This window comes from Acanthochromis polyacanthus, chromosome 17 (assembly GCF_021347895.1).
Source record: "Acanthochromis polyacanthus isolate Apoly-LR-REF ecotype Palm Island chromosome 17, KAUST_Apoly_ChrSc, whole genome shotgun sequence".
Lineage (NCBI taxonomy): Eukaryota > Metazoa > Chordata > Actinopteri > Pomacentridae > Acanthochromis > Acanthochromis polyacanthus.
In genome coordinates, this window is record NC_067129.1 from 5,720,383 (window position 1) to 5,739,006 (window position 18,624).

The 18,624-nt window shown below is 40.3% G+C and overlaps 1 protein-coding gene across 3 annotated transcripts in view; it reads left to right on the forward strand.

Moving 5' to 3' along the window:
• The window catches only part of dpysl3 (dihydropyrimidinase like 3), a 51,521-nt gene that overhangs the window by 25,503 nt on the left and 7,394 nt on the right, over nt 1–18,624 (forward strand). For all 3 annotated transcript variants that reach the window (XM_022205078.2, XM_051937489.1, XM_022205076.2), the window contains exons 3-12: nt 1,222–1,406; nt 3,625–3,789; nt 4,135–4,196; nt 5,493–5,573; nt 8,415–8,483; nt 9,418–9,538; nt 10,889–11,045; nt 12,292–12,433; nt 13,717–13,887; nt 18,146–18,325. In XM_022205078.2, the coding sequence (XP_022060770.2) occupies nt 1,222–1,406; nt 3,625–3,789; nt 4,135–4,196; nt 5,493–5,573; nt 8,415–8,483; nt 9,418–9,538; nt 10,889–11,045; nt 12,292–12,433; nt 13,717–13,887; nt 18,146–18,325 (1,333 nt within the window). The remainder of the gene's footprint in view (nt 1–1,221; nt 1,407–3,624; nt 3,790–4,134; nt 4,197–5,492; nt 5,574–8,414; nt 8,484–9,417; nt 9,539–10,888; nt 11,046–12,291; nt 12,434–13,716; nt 13,888–18,145; nt 18,326–18,624) is intronic.

Here is an 18,624-nt window from a genome sequence, read left to right on the forward strand (position 1 = left end):
ACAATATTCATACACGCTCGCCAACTGGTTCCACTGAACCAGTTCAGACGTAATGGTAATGATGAAATGCCGTACGTTAAACTGAGGACCAGCCCGTAATCAGTTCAGACGTAATTAAGTCGAGGACCTCATAAACTGTGGACTTCCTGTATTTGAAATGTAAATAAAATGTGAGAACACCACCTAAATTGACAAGTCTTCATCATCTCTAACGTTCTCTTTAAGAGTAGCTTTAGTATTGATGATGATGAGGTTCAACAAACTAGCATTACGTTAAAGTAAAAATAACGCTATTTTATGGCAAGAAACGACAAAATGAACATAATCCAACTATTACGATGATGAAGTTCAGTCAGACCCATTTATTTCAAAATGACTTGCATTTGTGTTTGGGGTGATTCTGTTCGAGTGATGCTCTGGAACAATCTGAGCAAACATGACACAAACACTCCTTGAGCTCACCCCCACAGTGTGAACAACATCCCCGATTCTGTCTCTACTCCGGCAGCAGACAAAGCTTGGGGTAGTTTGGGTGAATTCCTGAATTCCCCTCCCTACAAGTCCCCCGAATCAGTCTGTCCTTCATCTCACCCTCTTTTTCCCCTGTCCTGTTCCCACTTGATTTTCCAATTATAGGCTCTTTGTCCCCGCCGGCCCTTAGTGAGGCGGCTCAGAGAGAGAGAGAGGCGCCCACAGAAAGCCTGGGGTTGCATAATAAACACCCAGATGCCTGCAGCAACCATTGGGGCTTCTGGCAAACTCACAGAGACACTGGCTTCTGCTTGGCTGTCTGTCTGGCTTGTTTCCTCTATAAAGTCTGAACAACAGGACTTTTTTTTTGTAACGGAGTTGAAATGTTGGTGTGTTGACATGGTGATGGTGACAATGTGTTGCTTCAAGCTTGGCTGACTTTGCCAGTAAAGGACTTTTTTTTTAAAACTTCTGATTCAGTTGTAGTCGAAAGATGTCCTTTTTTCAGGTTGGACTAATGCTTAAAACCACTATAACTGACATGAACTGCTAACAGTATCTTTCAAATCTGCTTCTATACTTTTTTATTCTTTAAATATGAAATTGTGAAAGCTGCATTCTGCTCCTTTCTGATCATTGTTATTCAGTTTTAAGCATTAAATAGTACTTATTTACTACACTATCAGCATATTTTGTTGATGTAACATCACATCATGATACATTTATGACCACATCATCTCCCCCCGACAGGCAGATCGGCGACAACCTGATTGTTCCCGGTGGTGTGAAGACCATCGAGGCCAACGGGAAGATGGTGATCCCCGGGGGCATTGACATCCACACCCACTTCCAGATGCCGTACCGTGGAACCACAACTGTGGATGACTTTAATCAGGGATCAAAAGCTGCCCTCGCTGGCGGCACGACCATGATCGGTAAAAGCTGCAGGTCATCCATGCAGTGACATTAAATTCAGGGAAAAAATGATATATTTTAGAAAGAGACTAAAGATTAGAAGATGGTGTATTGCGACAAGGGAGGGCTGAAACCCAAACAGAGGGGAAGAGAAAGGGAGGGATGGGAAGTAGTTTTGGTCTGTTATGGGCAACTGTCCAAAAGAGGGACATACAAAAGATAGAGTGAAGGGGGCAGGACTTGGAGGGGGTAAAGAGTGAAACACTGCTCCCATGGAAATAGGGCACCAGTGTGCGTCTGCATCCTGGTTTGTGTAGCTTTGTGTGTTTGTGTTGCAGACGCTTTCACGGCCAACAGCTGGTAGATACCACAGTTTCATTAATACTTCTTTTGGGCTGGCTGCTGCTTTGCTGCTTGTTCACCAGTGTGGCTCTGCGCTCAGACAGATACAACCACTAACAGGCGTGCTACTGTAGTAAGCTCTATTCATGGACTCCATTCATTGAGGGATTATATTCCAGGGGGGTGATGTGTGAGAAAGTGGAATTGTGTACTGTGCGTCTGTTTGTGTACTGTATGTTTGTGTCTTTACCGACAGATGATGATGCGTTTGAGTGTTGGTGAGCAAAAAAAAGACTGTCCCAGATGGTTGAGAGGAAACAACAATGTTTTATCATTGTTGTTGATGTTTTTGTTGAGTTTTTTTGTGTGTAACTGCCGTCTATAGCTCTAGCCTATTAGCATAAGCAGATTGGGTTGTCTTTAATGAGATAAAGACACTAGTCAGGTGGCAAGACAGCAGGAGGCCTTATATTATTAGAGCTGAGTAAGATGAAGCGGGATGTTTTGCGCACGGTGATGCTGTTGTGTTCGGTGAGGATTTACTGAGTCCATGAATAATTTCAGTGAAAGCAGACACAAAAGACTGTGAATATTTATTTGACAAGCATGCACAAAGCAAACATGTACTTCTGTTTTTGAATGTACAAAGAAAATGCTGCACATGTACACATTTTATAATGTAATTAAAGCTGCAAGTAGCACTGAATGGGTCCTCGCATCCTTGTTGGTCCATGAATCCAAGCATGTCCACCAGGTGGCGCTACGACTGAGAGTGTATTTCGACCTATGTGTCTAGTGAAGCCCAAACTCTGATCACACATGTAAAGTTTCAGGCAGATTGGAGCGTGTACTGTACAGGCTAGTTAGACTACACTTTCTGTCCATCCACCAGGTGGCGCTATCACTTTGACTGTATATGAATGCCATCAGGGCTGGACTCTGATCACACAAGTAAAGTTTAAAACAGATTGGAGCATGTACAGGCCAGTTATACAGCATTTCCTGTCTTATGGCGGAACATTGGAATTCTGGGGGGTGCCATTTCCACAGACTTTTGCAGGCCGCTTTGATAACTTTTGATCACCAATGCCTGCTGTACATCCTGGCCAAATTTTCAGCTCTGGGGATACCCCGTTTGAGTTGTCAACTTTTGAAAATGTGAAAACATTGGTCCAAGATCTTCCAAATATGACACATAATTCAAAATGGCTGACTTCCTGTTGTGTTTTGGGCATGGTTGTAATAGACTTTTTTGTGCGTCTTGACGTGGTATACGTGCACCAAATTCTATAGCTGTAGATGACATGTACTGACTGTAGTAAATTTTTGACATTTTCCAGGTGCTGTGGCGCTGTGGAGCCATTTTCTTCGTACCATTTGGTGCTCAGACACTTATTAATGCACCTGTACTTAATCTAATGCACACGGCACACTTATAAAATGTGCAAAATACTTTTCAGAGGTTGCATATATGTTGTGTGCTTTCTCCTGTAGATTACAAGGCCATCACCAAAGCACCCTACTGAAAATATTGATTGCAGTTCTGGAACCGAACACAAAAAATCCAAAAATAGTCACAGTAGAAGTGCTCCCAATGTTTTCAAGGGTTCGTCCACCCCTAGAAGGGTGTGCAAAATGCAATGTGACATCTGGCTGAGCGCTGCAGAAACTCAGACAGACAGCTGATTATGCAAGATCGACAAAACTGTGAGAAAGTTGTAACACCAGCAGACAAATCCTGACGCTATCCTGTCTTCGCCTCCGTATGTGTCACTATCCTCCTCAACTTTGTCGCTTCTTTGTCTGTCTGCTTGTTTCATTTCACCTGCTATCTCTAACCTTTGCATCTTCCCCTCCTAACACCTTCTCTCTGTTCTACCTTCCATCCTACTCCAGTGGACCATGTCATCCCAGAACCTGGTACCAGCCTGATGGAGGCCTATGACCAGTGGAGGCAGTGGGCTGATGAGAAAACCTGCTGCGACTACTCTCTCCACGTGGACATCACCCACTGGAACGACAGCGTAAAGCAGGAGGTGGATAATCTCGTCAAGGAGAAAGGTGGGCTGTTATGGCAGAACATATTAGGGATTATGTGTGATTTTCCAACTAGCAACTTGAAATAGAATGAAGCTAGAAAACTCAGAATACAGTCACACCTCAAATTTGAATATAGTGGTTGCTCTGCGGCTTTAAATGTTGCAGAGAGAGACAAATCCAACTTAGTTTATTTGGCAAGCAATTAATCAAACCCCATTCCTTTTAAGAACTCTGATAAGATAGTGTTACAAGATTACACTCTCACTGACTGACCATGTCGTTCTTATTACTTAATTTGTGTAACCATCTTTGATCTTTGAGGTTAGATTTGGGTTATCTGAAATTCATCATGTTTTTTTTCTTTAGGTGTGAACTCGTTCCACGTCTACATGGCTTACAAGGACTACTATCAGATGAGCAACAGTGAGGTAAAAGCAACAATGCAAAACATACTTTATAGACTAGACTCACCTGTTTCAAGTCTGTTTCGAAACGAGGCACTTAAACATTATCGGTTCTCTTTACTTTGCCTTACTCTACATATTTGGCACAAAGAGATGGGTAGAAAATCAACCATCTCTCTTTGTTTAAAATACAAGGATTCAGCAGTTTGATGTCAAGTTGGTAACTTCCAAAAGGTAAAATTCTATTCATGTAAAATGGATATTTCCTTCCCCTGTGCCTCAGCAAGCAGGCTGTGTCTGTGGAGATGCAAAGAGACTAGAATTTTTGTACTACAAAGCCTGATTTTGGACGTTTTCCCCTTTATGAAGCTATTCCAAACTACTGAAGGCCTAAATTTAGCCTATTTGTTAGGCTGGAATCACATTAGAATTTTATTTTTCATGACCAGTTCAAACAGGAACAATGGTAATGGCAACCAAATCCTGCATATGCATATGGACATTTTTTGAAGACAGACTTAAAAATGTCTTGTGGCTTATGTGGCCTCACTAGAAATCCAGAACATAGTGTAGTATTATCTCAGTTTCAGTCAGCATGTAATTTAAAAATCATTATTTCATTTGAGCTGTCAAATATGAGCAGTTGCAATTGATGTAAATCTATTACTGCTGACTTGCTGAGAAATGAGATAGCCAAGAAGCATGAAAACATCACAATGACTTGCCTTTAAGTATAAAACCACATCTAAAAAAGTGAGTTGATGATCTTAAATTTAGTTAAGTTCACTTTAATACACAAGATTCCCAATTTGCTGTATAGTATTAGTAAAATGTACAACTTTTTCTTCCTAGAAATACCCTGTTCTAATGTATATTGCAGTCTGTGGTGTATGCTGTGAGTTCATCAGTGCAAAAACTCTGCAAGTCCAGACAGCGTGAGGCAGAACTCTTAATGTTTCTCATGCAGCCGGAGCTAATTTGGTTGGTCAAAGGAGCACATGAGGCAACTGAAATAGTCCAGCTTGAAAAACTGATGTCATGCAGCTCACTCAGGAACTGTGGCGCAGCAACATAAAAAACAACAACTGCAGCAGCTCATCCCACACGACTTTCACCGTCTTTCTGGAGACCACACACAATAATTGCAGTGTGTCGTGGTAGACATCATGAAAATTGCGGGCTTCTTTTAAATTGTGGCTTATGGGTGACCCCTTGGTTAAAAAGGAGTGTCTTACTCTTGTGTAAACAGCCAGGCAGGATTTAAACTATATAAGCAGTGCCACTGTAATTTCACTGTTCCTGTCTTTTTCACTCATGCAGCTCTATGAGGTCTTCACCTTCTTGGCAGAGAGGGGAGGCATCGCTCAGGTCCATGCTGAAAACGGCGAGATCATCGCTGAGGTAACAAAAAAAAGAATAAACAGACACAACTTTTCTCTGCTGCCTCGTTTTCTTCACTACACTTTCTTTAATTACTTGCCCCATGTCCAACTCTGGGATCTGTTTTTGTTTAGCGTGATTTATCTCCGCTTGGTTCACTTCAGTTCACTTTTCGAGGCAAATCGTATCACAGTGCATCCCCTATACCTACAGACTAAACACGATGTCACTGGCATGAGGGAGAATGTGTTTCCTGCAGGACAGCAATGTGTGGGTGTAGTTTATACAGTATTCTGGACAAATGAAAGTGAATCAACTGTAAAAGTTGGTCGATTGAGAGGGGTAGGTATTAGTCAGAGCTCTAGACCATGTCTGGATTCCATCACTGTGTGCGTATGTGTGTTCACTTTGGATCTGATTCATCGCAAATCCCAGCTCTTATCCAGTCTGAGACCAGGACTTTGAAGGAGTCTGATTTCCATCAGCTGTAAGATCCAAAAAATGTTTGAACCCCCAGATTATGTCACCACCTTTACTTTGGACCTCGTGAGATAGACACCTTGTTTAGACCTGAGAGTGAGATTAATGTTGTCAGTGCTGTTACAGAGCACATGTTGTAATTAAGTGACAACCACAATGGATAACTGCTGAAGACGCTGCCAAAATGTATAAATCTGCAGTTCCTCTTATAGCTACTAGATGCATGTTTTCAATAAACACCGACTTTAACTTTAGTTTCCCTCCAGAAGTGCAAAATTTCGTCAAGATTTTCAACTCATTACTGAATGTGTGTCTTTGTGGGTTTGAAACATATTATTCCATAGAGAATATATTAAAGACAAATTCCAGTATTTTCCAGCCTCTTATTTCCATAATTGTTGCTGTTCTGAAGTTTCAATTACCACCTACATCGAGGAGTCAGAGAAAAGGGCAAGCAACACAAGATCCGTAACCCAGCGGATTAGCTTTAATGGCTACCTGCCCTGGCATCGTCTTTTGGCCAGCCTCCTCTGAAAGCCTTTATTTGCCCTGTATGGGTTGTCACTGCTGTTTCTTACCATATGGAGAGCTAACTGCTTCATCCAGCTGGCGTCTCCTCGTCGATCAGAGGAAGGGAAACAGTCTCCAGGATGGCAGTGTTGATCAGAGCCGCAAATGAGCTTTTTGTCGTAACACAGCTGGGATCACTCTCATCTGCAGACACATACATTTTCCAGGTCTGTCATCCAACTCTTTGCAACAAAGTTTTTCACCTCCAACAGCTTTGGAGAGCATTGGCCACAGGAATACCACCAGTGTCTTGAGTTACAGTATGAGTTGTCTCCTAGGGTGGTCTTCAGGCTGCCTCTGACTCAGTTCTTCATCTTCCATATGAATTAACTTCTTGTATGTGCACTCTGACAGGTTGTTCATTTGTAAGATGACTTATATTCATATTTAGAATAGTCTACTAGATAACTGGCCATTGACCTTGTTTATGGGTTGTGACTACAAGCTTAGAAATTTTAAGTTGTTTCCTAACGCTAAGGTATGTTTGGAAAGCTTTAAAGCTAAAAGAGGTTTTCTGTGTCTCGAGAACGGACATTGCAAATGCAGCTAGCTTGACCCAAACCCAGGTTCAAAAATGTTGTAGTTGTTAATAAGAAATCCTTTTTTGAGGGAAGCATGTCAAAGTAAAGCATCTAAGCCCACGTCTCAATGTAAGGAGTCACTTCTGCTTTTAAAGACAGATAGACAAAGTTATTTTTCCAATATGGGAAATTCAGGGTATCCAGTAGCTCACACGTTACATTAAAGGAAGATAAGGAAACTAATTTACAAAAGTGCAATAAACATGCATATTGTGCTGGTTGAAGAAATAAGGGGTCAATATATAATTGCGGCGCTTTTTGTATCATAGTTGACATTTTTTTCTGTTTTCAGGCCAGTTATTTATAAAGATATCGTAGTAAACCTGTTGACATGCCATAAATCCACACTTGACTCACACACTACTTTATATTAAATAACTCAGAAAGCCTTGGAGTCTTGCCAGTCTCTTCTTCAAGAGGAAATGACATCATGTGGAGCAGGTCATGTGATCCGGAATTGACGCACTTCCTGAAGAGGTGTTTTTGTAATGGGGAACTTAATGGACAGTGATTTCTGGGACACAGACGCAATTTGTTACTTTCCATCTAAAATTTGATAAAATGGCAAAAAAGAAATGTCATGATTATCTTAACTTAATAGAAAGAACACAACTAAAACAACTTTTGAATGAGCTTGTTTTATTATTGTTTAGCTAATTAGAATGTGGGTGTTATTAAATTCAGATGGTTATTTAGTTGACATTTTAGTGATATCCAGTGATTTTTTTGATTAATAAGTGATTGTTTCCATAATAAACAATTATAGAATTTGTAAAGACATGATCATAATGAACTTAGAAACATTATTTTTTTTACTTTTAATAAAAATGTATGCAAGATATATCTTATGGACTCCAAAAGTCTCTCAATCATGTATTGACCCAAGGTATCAAAATTGCTGATATTTAAAATAAAGGTGCAAAATTGTTTCGTGCAGCGTAAAATTAGACCTAATAATTAGCATATACATGCATATACTACAACACAAAAATGCAGGCTGAATTTTGTGAAGGCAGGTCTACATGTTTACAAAACCCCTCATAAACCAAAGGATTCCCACAGAAGTCTATTTATTGTCTGGCCATAATAATAAGACTGCTGCTCATATACATCAGACAGGGAGAAAGGAAAAAAATGTGACCTGAAGTTTTCCACCAATTACACCACCATAGCCCTGCATACCGTCTGTCTATGAACTGAGGAGCTAACAGAAGACTTTTTCCTTCAACAGGAGCAGGCCCGGATGCTGCAGATGGGCATCACTGGACCTGAGGGTCATGTGCTGAGCAGGCCAGAAGAGGTACAACACCCAACATCGATCGCATTAAACATTAGCTGTGTCAGTTTGTGTAATATGCTGTAAATGTGCAACCATTTTTCTCTGGTCTCTCTCAAAAAGAAGATTTAAATCCCAAGACATCCCGACTCTCACATTGTCTGCCATGATGATGTTTTAACACACCTTTTCCTCGTTACACACATGTGGTTTGAGACACATTAGAGGCACCGAGTGAAAACTATCTGGTTCCCCCAGTTGTTGCTGCTAATGTTTCTTTAACAAACAGCCAAATCAAAGCCATGCTTTTAAGTCGGCAGCTCGTCTGCCTGTAGCTTTGTCTGGGATTTTCCATTCTGTGGTGCAGCGGACTGATGTTCTCCCACCGGTATCATAATGTCATGCAGTTTTATGAATCCAAAACTTAGTAACATAATTTGATTGAGGCGAGACCAACTTGGATTAATGGTTTTATCTGGGTCTGGTGTCCGGTTTGGTTCTGATTTATTGGTTATTGGACCCAGGCTAAGCTTGTGGACAAGAAAACAATAAGTGCAAAGTAGACAAAGCATATGTAAGGGACAGTTGTCACATCTGGAGATATGCTCTGTTTTCTCCAGTTTTACCATTTTTTGTTGGAAATCACTTTTAGTTTTTCTTAGCAGACTTTCACAAAAAAGTGACATTTCAAAAATTTAAAAATCACAATAAAATCACTTTGCTTTTTAACTGCCCTAATTCAGTGTAACTGAACAAATTTCCAACCTCCCTCGTTTAAAATATATAAATTATACGCTTTTTACTTGTCGTTTGGGATCAAAAATATGCTATTTAAATAACATGGCTCCAAAAATACAAACAGTAATTTGCTGCGGCTGAGATATTTAAAGTTTATTTGACAAGGTCCTAATGGGAATAACATTTCCAAGTCAACCACAATGTCCTGTTCCTTCTGTAGTTGGAGGCGGAGGCGGTGTTTCGTGCCATCACCATCGCAAGCCAAACCAACTGTCCTCTGTACGTGACCCGGGTCATGAGCAAGAGTGCTGCTGACATCATCTCACAGGCCCGGAAAAAAGGTAAAGAGCAGCGTTTTGACAAGAAATAGAAAAGGTTTGAAATAAAGACAAGGTGCATAATATTTATAAGATCCGTTTTACTGTGTATTTACATGAAAATCGTCTAAGACAATGGATTAAAAGAGGTGCATTTTATCTCCAAAAGCAGAGTTTAGTTTGGATACTTCTTATTGCTTGAAATTTGTGTCATTTTTGAGTTTAGTCTCTGGACATTGACCACTTATTTATAAAGAGAATGCATGCCTTTAGTATGCTGTGTACTAGAATACAGTCAAATAAATCCTATCTTTGCATAATCTGCAAAAAATCCCTTATACACGTGTTGCTTACTTGAATTAGAAAATGCTGCTGATTCCCTCTTATAATGTCATTTATTGTACTTACATTATGCCAGCTAAGATACGCTCCATCTCCTTGCGACCCTCTATGTGGGTAAAGTGAAATGAAAGGATGGAAATTTTTCGAAAAGTTGGCTTCAAAATTAGGAAAAAAAGCCCAGATCTGAACATCCACATTCTTGCTCTGCTGTCTGCTCAGAATACTCCTTTGGTATTTCACCTTTTACCTTTCTGTCAAATGTTTCATTCTTGGATATGCATGTCAGCATCACTGCAGTTATATACCCTTATAAGAGGATGTGAATCTCTTTCCATCTGTCGCTACAGATGTACACAGACCTTGGCTCTGCTTGACATCATGAAAAAATGTGCTATTCTCAGAGTAATCTTCAGCTTTGTCATACAGGTCTTTACTGTGGTCCAGCTGTCACACAAAAGTGTTTATTCACAGGAAAGAGCAGATGTGAAGCGAAGGTCTGCCTGACTGTGATGGACTGTAAAATATACAATATTTTGAGAATAGAAGGGGAAAAAATTGAAGAGAGCTGAGAAAACAGTGTGTGTTTGGATGTCTTTGGTGAAAGCCCATGTGGGCTTTTAACAGGCAGAGAGGTGACCTCAGACGGCCTTCTCCATTCATTCACGAACAGCCATTAGGGGACTTTATGGGCCCAACACTCTTGTTTGGACCCATTCCCAAGCTGTTGCATGTGAGAGCAAAGTGCTACGAGGAAACAGAGGACACGTTACTGACTTGGGATCAAACCCTGCATCATCATACATGGAAGAACAAGCTCTAGCCAAAGTGAAACTTGTCTGTTGCTGGCACGGTTCCTCTCCTGTAGACACTCAAATGAATTACAGAAGCTTTTAGAGAGATTAAACTGCTGACAAATTAAACAGGCTTAATTAATTGATGTGCCTTGTGATTTTGAAAATGCCAAGAATCACTAAAATATATCTAATGCTCACGCTTACATTAGACGCTTCAACACTGTTGTGTCTTTCTTAGGAAATGTTGTGTTTGGGGAGCCAATCACAGCCAGCCTGGGGACTGATGGGACGCATTACTGGAGCAAGAACTGGGCCAAAGCAGCTTCTTTTGTAACATCACCTCCTCTTAGCCCGGATCCCACCACTCCAGACTATCTGAACACGCTGCTGTCCAGGTAGAAGTCACATCATCTTCCTCTGGTTAGGCTGGTTGTCCTTTGGTATTTTACTAAGATGTGATGCAGCATATTGAAGTATTTCACATAATGCTGTATGATCTAGTTTCAGACTAAAACAATATTCTTTTGAAACATAGTATACATCAGAAGCATTGAGTTTTTTCAAAGGAAAACTGAACTTTGTAGAACAAATGTCATATTGCTCAAGAAAAACAACAGCAGCACATTAGAGTAGTGCATTCACTCAAGTACTGCTCTTGTTGTTTCCATTAGTTTCTCCATGTTTTGCTACTTTCTCCTACTCCAAAACATTTATTCAACATATTTTAGAGAGGCAGATTTATTACAATAGATAATGTCAGAGGCTTTTAAAATCCAACACAGAGTTACAGTTACAGATTGTGATTTTTAATCTTTGTGTCCTTTCAAGGTTGATTTGTGTCTCTTTTGGTACTTTTGTGTGTCTTTGAGGTTGTTTTGCATCTCTTTGAGGTTGTTTTGCGTCTCTTTGAGATTGTTTTGCATTTCTTTTCAGGTTGTTTTGCATTTCTTTTCAGGTTGTTTTGCATCTCACTGAGATTGTTTTGCATTGTTGCATTGAGTGCAAACTTAACATAGCATGCAGTGGTCACTTGTCTCATACCAAACAACACACTCTTTGTTGGTAAACAAAATTTAAGCATTCCTTTTGCATGTGCATTAATTACATTTCTGCAAGTTTTACAGACACACATGAACAAAATGTAATCAAACATATGCTCCCACACATGTGGAAGTTCTGGTGTAAATGTATCTTGTATTAAATGCATTGTTTTTTACTTTGTCAGGCTTTCTATGTTCTTCTATTTCCTGGTTGCTTGCATACAAAAAATGTGCTTTAATTACTTATAAATGAAGGATGAAAATTCCCACCCTGCTGTTTAAAGCAGATTCACTCATGGAACTGAAGTTCTGAGTTCCCGAGTAGCTTGTTATGAATCAGCGGTTGTTACACAACTAGTGGGTTTAATCTGGTAAGTGAGTTGCAGCGTCACATGGAAACAGGAAACATTTGTAATGTTCTCTACTGGAAGAACAAACTCTGGCACGCGGCACAGTTTGGTTACTCTCAACCCTTCTTCTGTTTGGTTTTGCTTCTCCTGCTAAAGTCAACAAACACATTTCCTTTGTTTTTGCAGAACTTTTCTTCTGTACACAGACCTTTGCCATGCTGGTATAATTCCATCCTCTTTTCTTCTCCCAGTGGAGACCTGAGTGTGACTGGCAGCGCTCACTGTACCTTCAGCGTAGCCCAGAAGGCCATCGGCAAGGATGACTTCACTCAGATCCCCGAAGGTGTCAACGGGGTGGAGGAGAGGATGGCCCTCATCTGGGATAAAGCTGTGGTGAGGACTAGTTAGCTCATTTCTTTGTCCATTTTTAAACTTTGAAAAATGGAAAAACACAAATGAGTAATGAGAGAAGACACAGAGAGATTTATTTTTGACTTTTATTTTCATCTTGACTTACTTGCTCTCTACCCTTTCCCCTCAAGGAAAATCTTTTTTTATGGCTTTGCTTTGTTTTAAATCAGTCACCTGCAGTGTTTGTTCTGTACTCTACTCTCAGCTTTTTTGTGAGTTAAATCTGCATCTCTCTCATCTTTGCAGTCTATTATTTTAAAAAGAAACTTGTTTTGTCTTTCTTTTTTTCATTTTTTCAGCTTGTGCGGTCTCTCTCCAGCTTTATTTTGGTGTCTCTACACTGTCACTTTCTCTGTCATGCTTTAATCCTTCATATTTTTTTTTATCTCCACATCTGTCTTTTCCTTCAGACAGCACACTACCCTTCTTTCTCTCTTGGCCTTTCTCGTTATCACTGCATCAGTATAAGGCTAACATGCAGCCTTGCTGTGGAGTACAGTGAGGGCTATTAAAAAGTAGCTGGGCTTTGAAATTGAAAATTGAAATCAATGGGACAGTTACTTGGAATAAAAGCTCACGCCAAACTTTGGCCAACTGCTGGTAAGTTTTTAAATCTGGACAGTGCTGGACTAACTGGTTGCCTTCTGACTAGATCCGTGTTTCAACACACAAGCGTCACCCTGTACCTTAAATACGTCGTCCACAGCTGATGTCAGATCACTTTCAACTGACTGTTTTATCAGTTTGCTTTAAAAAAAACAACAGACCCCAAGACAACAAAATACTGAACTAAATGTAAGGAAGATGCATAATCTGACACTGTTTTTGCATTTAAAGGCACCCTATGGATTTTCTTGCAAACAAAAGCTATAGCTACATTTAATGTATCTTTAATGTCTTCCCTCCTGCCCTTTCAGAATTTTTTTGCAACCATAACACCACTATGCCTTTCCATTAGTATAATAGTGTTCTTCCATTAGTAGTATATTATCAACACGAATACTTGATGCACAAAACAGGGACCAACTCAGAAAAACTACACCATGCTACTATTAGAGGTCAAAAATGCTGCCTTTATCTGTTAAATGATTACATTACTCTGAACATAACCCAGCGAGAGATACATGTCCATCTATATCTAAAAGCTAAAGGATCAGGAGTTCATTGTGACTGAGGTACTGTTGTGATATTTCCTGTCATCAGTCAGCCATTTTTGGGATATACTCACGGAATGCTCACCTGTTTCTCCTTTTTTTGTCTCTCAGACTACAGGGAAGATGGATGAGAACATGTTTGTTGCCGTCACCAGCACTAATGCAGCTAAGATCCTGAACCTGTACCCTCGTAAGGGTCGGATCGCCGTGGGCTCCGATGCTGACCTGGTCATCTGGGACACGGACTCTATTCGCACCATCACTGCCAAGACACACAACTCGGTATGTACACAGGCCAACGTTTGTGTTTGTATTTGCTTCAGGTTTCAGCTAAATCAGGTCCTCAGCTCCTGGCTTTTTTCTTCCACGGTTTTTCTCTCTTCTTCTTCTCATTTTTGCTCTACTTTTATAAAGGAAATATGCACTGTTTAAGAACATTTAATCCTGTGAAACTGTAGAAACTCATATTTTCTCAGAACTTCTCAGTCGAGCTTACTTGGTCTACTTTATTGAATGTAACAGCTGGATTGTAAAACATTATCTGGGATGGGTTTTTTTTTCAAAGGCAAAACGGATGAAAAGAAAAACGATGAAGAAATGTTGGGTGAAGAAGGTGTGATTTTTGAAGCAGAATATGTGATATGAGATAAGTGTCTGCATCTGTGTGTGTGTGTGTGTGCGGGAGACAAAGAGAAAAAGGAAATAGAGAGGGAGAGAGAGAGAAAACACATATTTGAGCAGCTTCCAGAGAGCTCTCAGTTCCTCTGAACGGAAATGAAGTCTCTGTGGATGTTCGCTGCTAATTCGACTCACACTGCACTCACCACATGACCAGCTCTCAATGTAAAGCCGAGCCTCGCATAATCCAAAAACCCTCCGCAACGAGCAGGTAGTGATTTAGAAAAGTATGGATTAATCAGATACAGGGTTTCATCCAAACAGAAAACAGCATTCTGTCAGTGATGCAAACGCTTTCCAAAATGTCCCGTACAGTAAATCTATGTCCCTTTTAATCCCGAGGCATTTCCTTCCTCTGTATCACTTTCCCTTGTACGGATCGTCCAGAATACACTCGTGATTGGAAAAGCGGGTTTTGAAGAATGTCATTCATTGCGCAGGATTCTGTTACAGTAAATATTTCACATACTTTTATAAAACCCCAGAGTTTTGGAACATCTGTACATGCTGCTTGTTGGGGGGGAAAAAACACTCATTAAGTAGAAATCAGCTTCGGTCGCAATACATTTGATTTCATGGGAAACGTCTCGCTCAGCGTCTCTGTCTGAACTGGTAGTGCAGCGTGATATCCATTTACTTCTTCCTAGCCTCTTTTCTCTTGCTGTTTTCATATTTTTGCTTTTACCATTTTCGTGCGATGCGGTTGGATGGGGTTGAAGGAGCCAACAATGAATCACAGCTGGAGGACCACCTAATTTTCATAGATAAACATTTGGAACAATCTGTTGGCCTGCCTGGAGTTTAGCAGCTAAAGTAACTGACAAGGCTGCTAGTGCTGCCTTAGTGAAAATCAATCATTCCTGCTGTGATGTTGCTTTTATCGAGGTGGGTTTCAGTGTGTTACTTGTGATAATAAATGCACCGCTGCCGAGTCGAATGAATAATTTGGATCGTCTTGTTCTGCTGGGAAACCTTGAGTCCTTGCATTCATGTGGAGGACATTTTGACATTCACCACCTGCCTAAATGCTGTTTTAAACCAAGCACACCCCCTCATGGCAGCGGCGTGCCCCGAGCAGGACAATGAATATGACAGAGAGCCATTAACACACCTTCACCTACAGAACCTAAGGGATCTGCTGGTCCCACACATCCGCAGAGGTCCAGCTGCAACCTTTCAGAGCTATTTTGGCTGTATAAAGGGGGACCAGCATGATATTAGGCAGGTGGTTTTAATGTTGTGAAGTCTCGACCATTACTTGCATCCAAACAGCAGCTTGTGAACCCTTTTGCAGAAAGGCTTTATTAAACTGCCACTGCATTGCAAGTCAGTGATTTATTTAACCCTCCTGTTGTCCTCATTTACAGGCACCAAAAAATATTGTTTCCTTGTCTGAAAAAAATCCAAAAATTCAGAAAAAAAAAAAAATCCCCAAATTTCTGAAAATTTCCAAAACCTTCAGGAAGAAAAGTCCAATAATTCCTTAAAAGTTTCCCTTAAAAAATTTATTTTTTAAAAAATCCCCAAAATTTGGCAAGAAAATTCATGCAAATATTTTCAAAAAATGAGTAAAAATCTTCCCAAAAAATCCTAAAAAATATCTAAAGTACTTACAGAGATATCAGTAAAACTTTTAATATTTTCTTTAAGAATATTCACAAAATAATCAACCAAAATCCAGCGAAATTCACTGGATTTTGGTTGATTTTTATGTGAATGTTCTTAAAGACACATTTTTAACATTTCTGTTTTTCCACCAAAAAAATGTTCATAGATTTCCCAAAAATGTTGAAAATGTGGACATCAGAAGTTTCACTGTGAAAATATATGTTTTTTCCCACATTTTCAAACTTAAAAACGGATCAGTTTTGACCTGCAGGACGACACGAGGGTTAAATCACACTTAATGGCATTCTGAAGCAGAGCAATTTTTGTCTATCATCACGTGTTCAGAGTTAATTATTGAAGATGAAATTACATTAGAAGCACATGAAACTGTATCCCACTGCTGAAGTTCTTCGTCCTCATTCTTAAGGCCTAAGACAGCCGCCTCGCACACTCGTTCTATTCTTCGCTTTTTACAATCCCACTGTGCATACAGTCGACCTGCAGCCCGTGAGTAATGAGGTTTCTGCCATTACTAAGACATTAAAGGATCCTTTACAAGCCACTCAGCAGCAGAGGAAGGAAACTGAGGCTTTACCTGCCTTGGACAAATCCTCCTTTTACTGAAATGCATGAGTAGGGGAGGAAAGCGTTTATATTTTAGCAGTCAGAAAGCTGATTTCGGGAGTAATGAAGTGAAACTTGTAGGTTTGCTTAGTGGTGGTTGTTGTAAATTGTACTGTCTCCAGATGTAGGAACAGACAGGAAGAGGTGGACTAATAATATGCCTTCTCTAAATGTAGAGTACATCCACTGAGGATCCACGGGTTCTTACATAATGATGTCACCCTTTCATTTCCTGCTGCTTGTCCTTCCAGTTAAAATAACAGAGGACAAGAGCGCCGCAGCTCCCACTTCCAATAAATCTACCTTAACGGATGTGCTGATGCCTGAGCAAACAGGCTGTTTACCAGCATTACAGCGCTGAGGAGTTCTTTCCCCCGGTCTGTGTCGTGTCTTAGTTTGTTATCAGCAAACACACATCTGGTCTTGACCGCTTATTGCTGTTGTGAACATGAAAATACATGGATGCACATAGGGATATTTGGACACATAGACAAGAACTGGGCAGCAGCAACGCAGACACACACCCTCAGACACACTCGGCTTAGTCATGACATCATGTTTGGCACGCACCGGGTCTTAGTTATGTCCTGTTCTGGCCTGAATTTGGACGGCAGCAGAAAATGGGGCCGTGTGCAGAGGAAATAAGCAACAATGGAATGAGGGGAGGGGACCATCGCCGATCACAAACATGTCCAGAAGAAAAGTTGGCACAAGGGCAATTGGAGGAGGATGAATAGTGTACACAGTTAAAAGAAAAAGCAGGGGGATTACATAAATCAAGCAAGAATGGGCGAGGGAAAGAAAAGACACAGAAAAGAATGAGGGAATGAGATAGAGAGCCAGATGAAAGCAAAGATAGCGAGGAGCGCTGGGAAGGCATCAGGGGCAGCTGGATGATGGCAGCTGTTTGTACATGCCAAACAGACAAGTGTAAGAAACAAGCTGATGAGTGATAGAAACTGGGTGAAGGAGAGTTCGAGATTAGGAGAGATTAGAGGAGAGAGAGAGAGTTTAGGCCTCCATTTCTTGTCTACTTGCTCCATCCTTCAGCAGCTACCTCAGTTCCTCATCAGTTTCATACCTTATTTTATCAGTTCTTGAAGGGAAATTTCAGGAAGTTTTTAAATAAGAGTCCACATTGGAGCTTTTTATCATTAAAGCACACTGTTTATTTACTGTCAGTGGGCGTGTTTGTTAAAAAAAATTGCTCTGGCATTCTTTTGATGAAATTGTGGACCATTTTTTGAGCCCTGATCATCATTTTTATTTTAAATGAGTTCCATTTGGCTTCTATATTGTGTAATATTTAAACACTGTGTCTGTCTTTGTAATTGATATAATCGAAAATATGCATGGGTCTTCATACAAATGCTATTAGTGGTTACATTTTGTGTGTTTTTGCAGTTGTCACGTCATCAAAGACAGACCAGTTTTACTGCAAATCACAATGACAACAAAGATATTCTATTCTATTTTCCATGTTCAGACTGTAAATTTATTTTCAGACATGTAAATTTATATATTCTATGTATGTTTGGTTAGCAGTAGTGACTACTGATGCAAATTTTGTGACTTTTGCTACTTGTTGCTCACAGAAATCTCTAATTATTATGTGCATTTTTTGCTTCAGGCTGCTGAATACAATGTCTTTGAAGGCATGGAGCTGCGTGGAGCCCCACTAGTGGTGATCTGTCAGGGTAAGATTGTCCTGGAGGACGGGAACCTTCATGCCACCTCTGGAGTGGGACGCTTCATCCCCTGCTCTCCCTTCCCTGACTTTGCTTATAAGCGTGTTAAAGCCAGGAAGCAGGTAACTACGGGTTCTTACTTCTGTCCAGTTCATTGTTTACGATTTGGCAGCCATCATTTTGTTGTGGCACATTTTTGATCATTAGCCTTGATCAGTGCGTTTTTAAATGCTAAATTCAGCTGGAATGAGCATTTAAATCAAAGGCAATCCATGTAGAAACTTTTCTCAACAGACATTTTGTGAAGAATGTCACCATATTACTCGTTATGCTGCTGAATTGCAAACCATCTGCAGTAAAAGTGTTGCTGGAAGAGTTTAGAGTGACCTCATAGCACTGAATGTAATGCATAAATAAAAGC